The 1,354-nt window shown below is 41.5% G+C and overlaps 1 protein-coding gene across 1 annotated transcript in view; it reads right to left on the bottom strand.

The window, feature by feature from the left end:
• The window catches only part of LOC103808395 (olfactomedin-4-like), a 22,002-nt gene extending 21,603 nt beyond the window's left edge, over window positions 1-399 (bottom strand). Inside the window, exon 1 of the mRNA XM_009081177.1 lies at window positions 319-399. Within this exon, the coding sequence (XP_009079425.1) occupies window positions 319-399 (81 nt within the window). The remainder of the gene's footprint in view (window positions 1-318) is intronic.
• Window positions 400-1,354: the final 955 nt, after the last annotated feature.

The following is a 1,354-nucleotide window of genomic DNA, read 5'->3' as shown; positions in this document are numbered from 1 at the left end:
CTATAAGCCCTTGCTAATTAATTAGAAGCTACACAGAGCATTTAATATCCACTTGGATCCTCACTGGGAGTTGCACTCATCTAACCAAAGGCAGAATTTGACTCTGATTTTAAACCTGTGCCTCACTTTTACATTTATTACCCAGTCCCTATACATTAGTTGGGGGGAGGATGGAGGAATACTTTAAACTTTCTCCATGCAGAGTTCTCAAGATTTGTCTAATAATTTTCCAGTTACCTTAAAATAATTTTCAGCAATCTAAACTATCTGAGAAGACAAAAAGGCACCAAAGCTCAGGTTATGAGACCCCCATCTTACCACTTCTGTTGCTACTGTTGTTCCAGCCACAGCACTCATGCTTTGAATGAGGAGAAGCACAAGCACCTCTGTGTGCTTCATCTTCTCAGCCAGTAGATGTGAGAGCAAAGGGAGAAAGGATGTCTTTTATAGTAGAGTCTGGGGATTTCCCCAACCAAACCTTAAGGAACTTGCATGATTTTTTTTTAGTTTTTGGATAGGTGATGACATGAAGTTGTATAATAACAGTTGTCAAATTACTAGGGTACAAAGAACATATGAGCTACCATCAGAAATTAACTATGACCAATTGCCTAACAGGAAAGTTTTCCCATAGGCTACAGTATCTGATCTTAATCTTGGTTATGCAAAACAATCAGGTGCTTATTTGCTATGACAGGTAGATAGATATTTCCGTTACAATATCTCAATCATAAAAATTCTTAGAGATTTCTTCTAAGTTATGCCGACAATACAGGTCTTGGTGGTATTTACTACTTCTTATATGTACTTTGGGGAGCAGGTGGGGCTCTCCTTTTTTGAAAGGCCAACAAACATTTGCCAATAAGTAAAATATACAGAGGTCTCTAGAGCTTTGCAGTTCCCTTGATTCTCACACAGCACAGGTGGGACACAGACTATGTCCCATTTCCTTCCCAGCAGGCTAATGTCTCATACATTAACACTGTGTACCCATTAATGCTTACTCCTGCATTAACACTGTGTACCCATCAATGCTTACCCAGTAGCTCTCTTTTCATGGAGTTGCATGCCACCTGACCACAATTATTCACTGTCCTGTCTCTAGAGCACTGATCCAGAGAGATTAAAAATGGCCACATGAAATTAGTGTGACCCCCACACTCCCCAGCTGTGCCACACACAGGTGTATGACAGGCAATGAGCTACCTGCAGTTCCCATGGCACCCAACCCACCGTGGGAACTCCCTATTTCCAATAAGCTACTACCTCGGCAGAGTCAGCTGCAAGCCTCCGCATGGTGCAAGAGAAATTAAAATTTCTCTCCCGAGTTCTGTTGATCACTGGGAAAATGAGC

Source organism: Acanthisitta chloris, unplaced genomic scaffold (assembly GCF_000695815.1).
Source record: "Acanthisitta chloris isolate BGI_N310 unplaced genomic scaffold, ASM69581v1 scaffold14758, whole genome shotgun sequence".
In the NCBI taxonomy this organism is placed as follows: domain Eukaryota; kingdom Metazoa; phylum Chordata; class Aves; order Passeriformes; family Acanthisittidae; genus Acanthisitta; species Acanthisitta chloris.
This window is presented reverse-complemented; position numbering and strand designations above follow the sequence as displayed.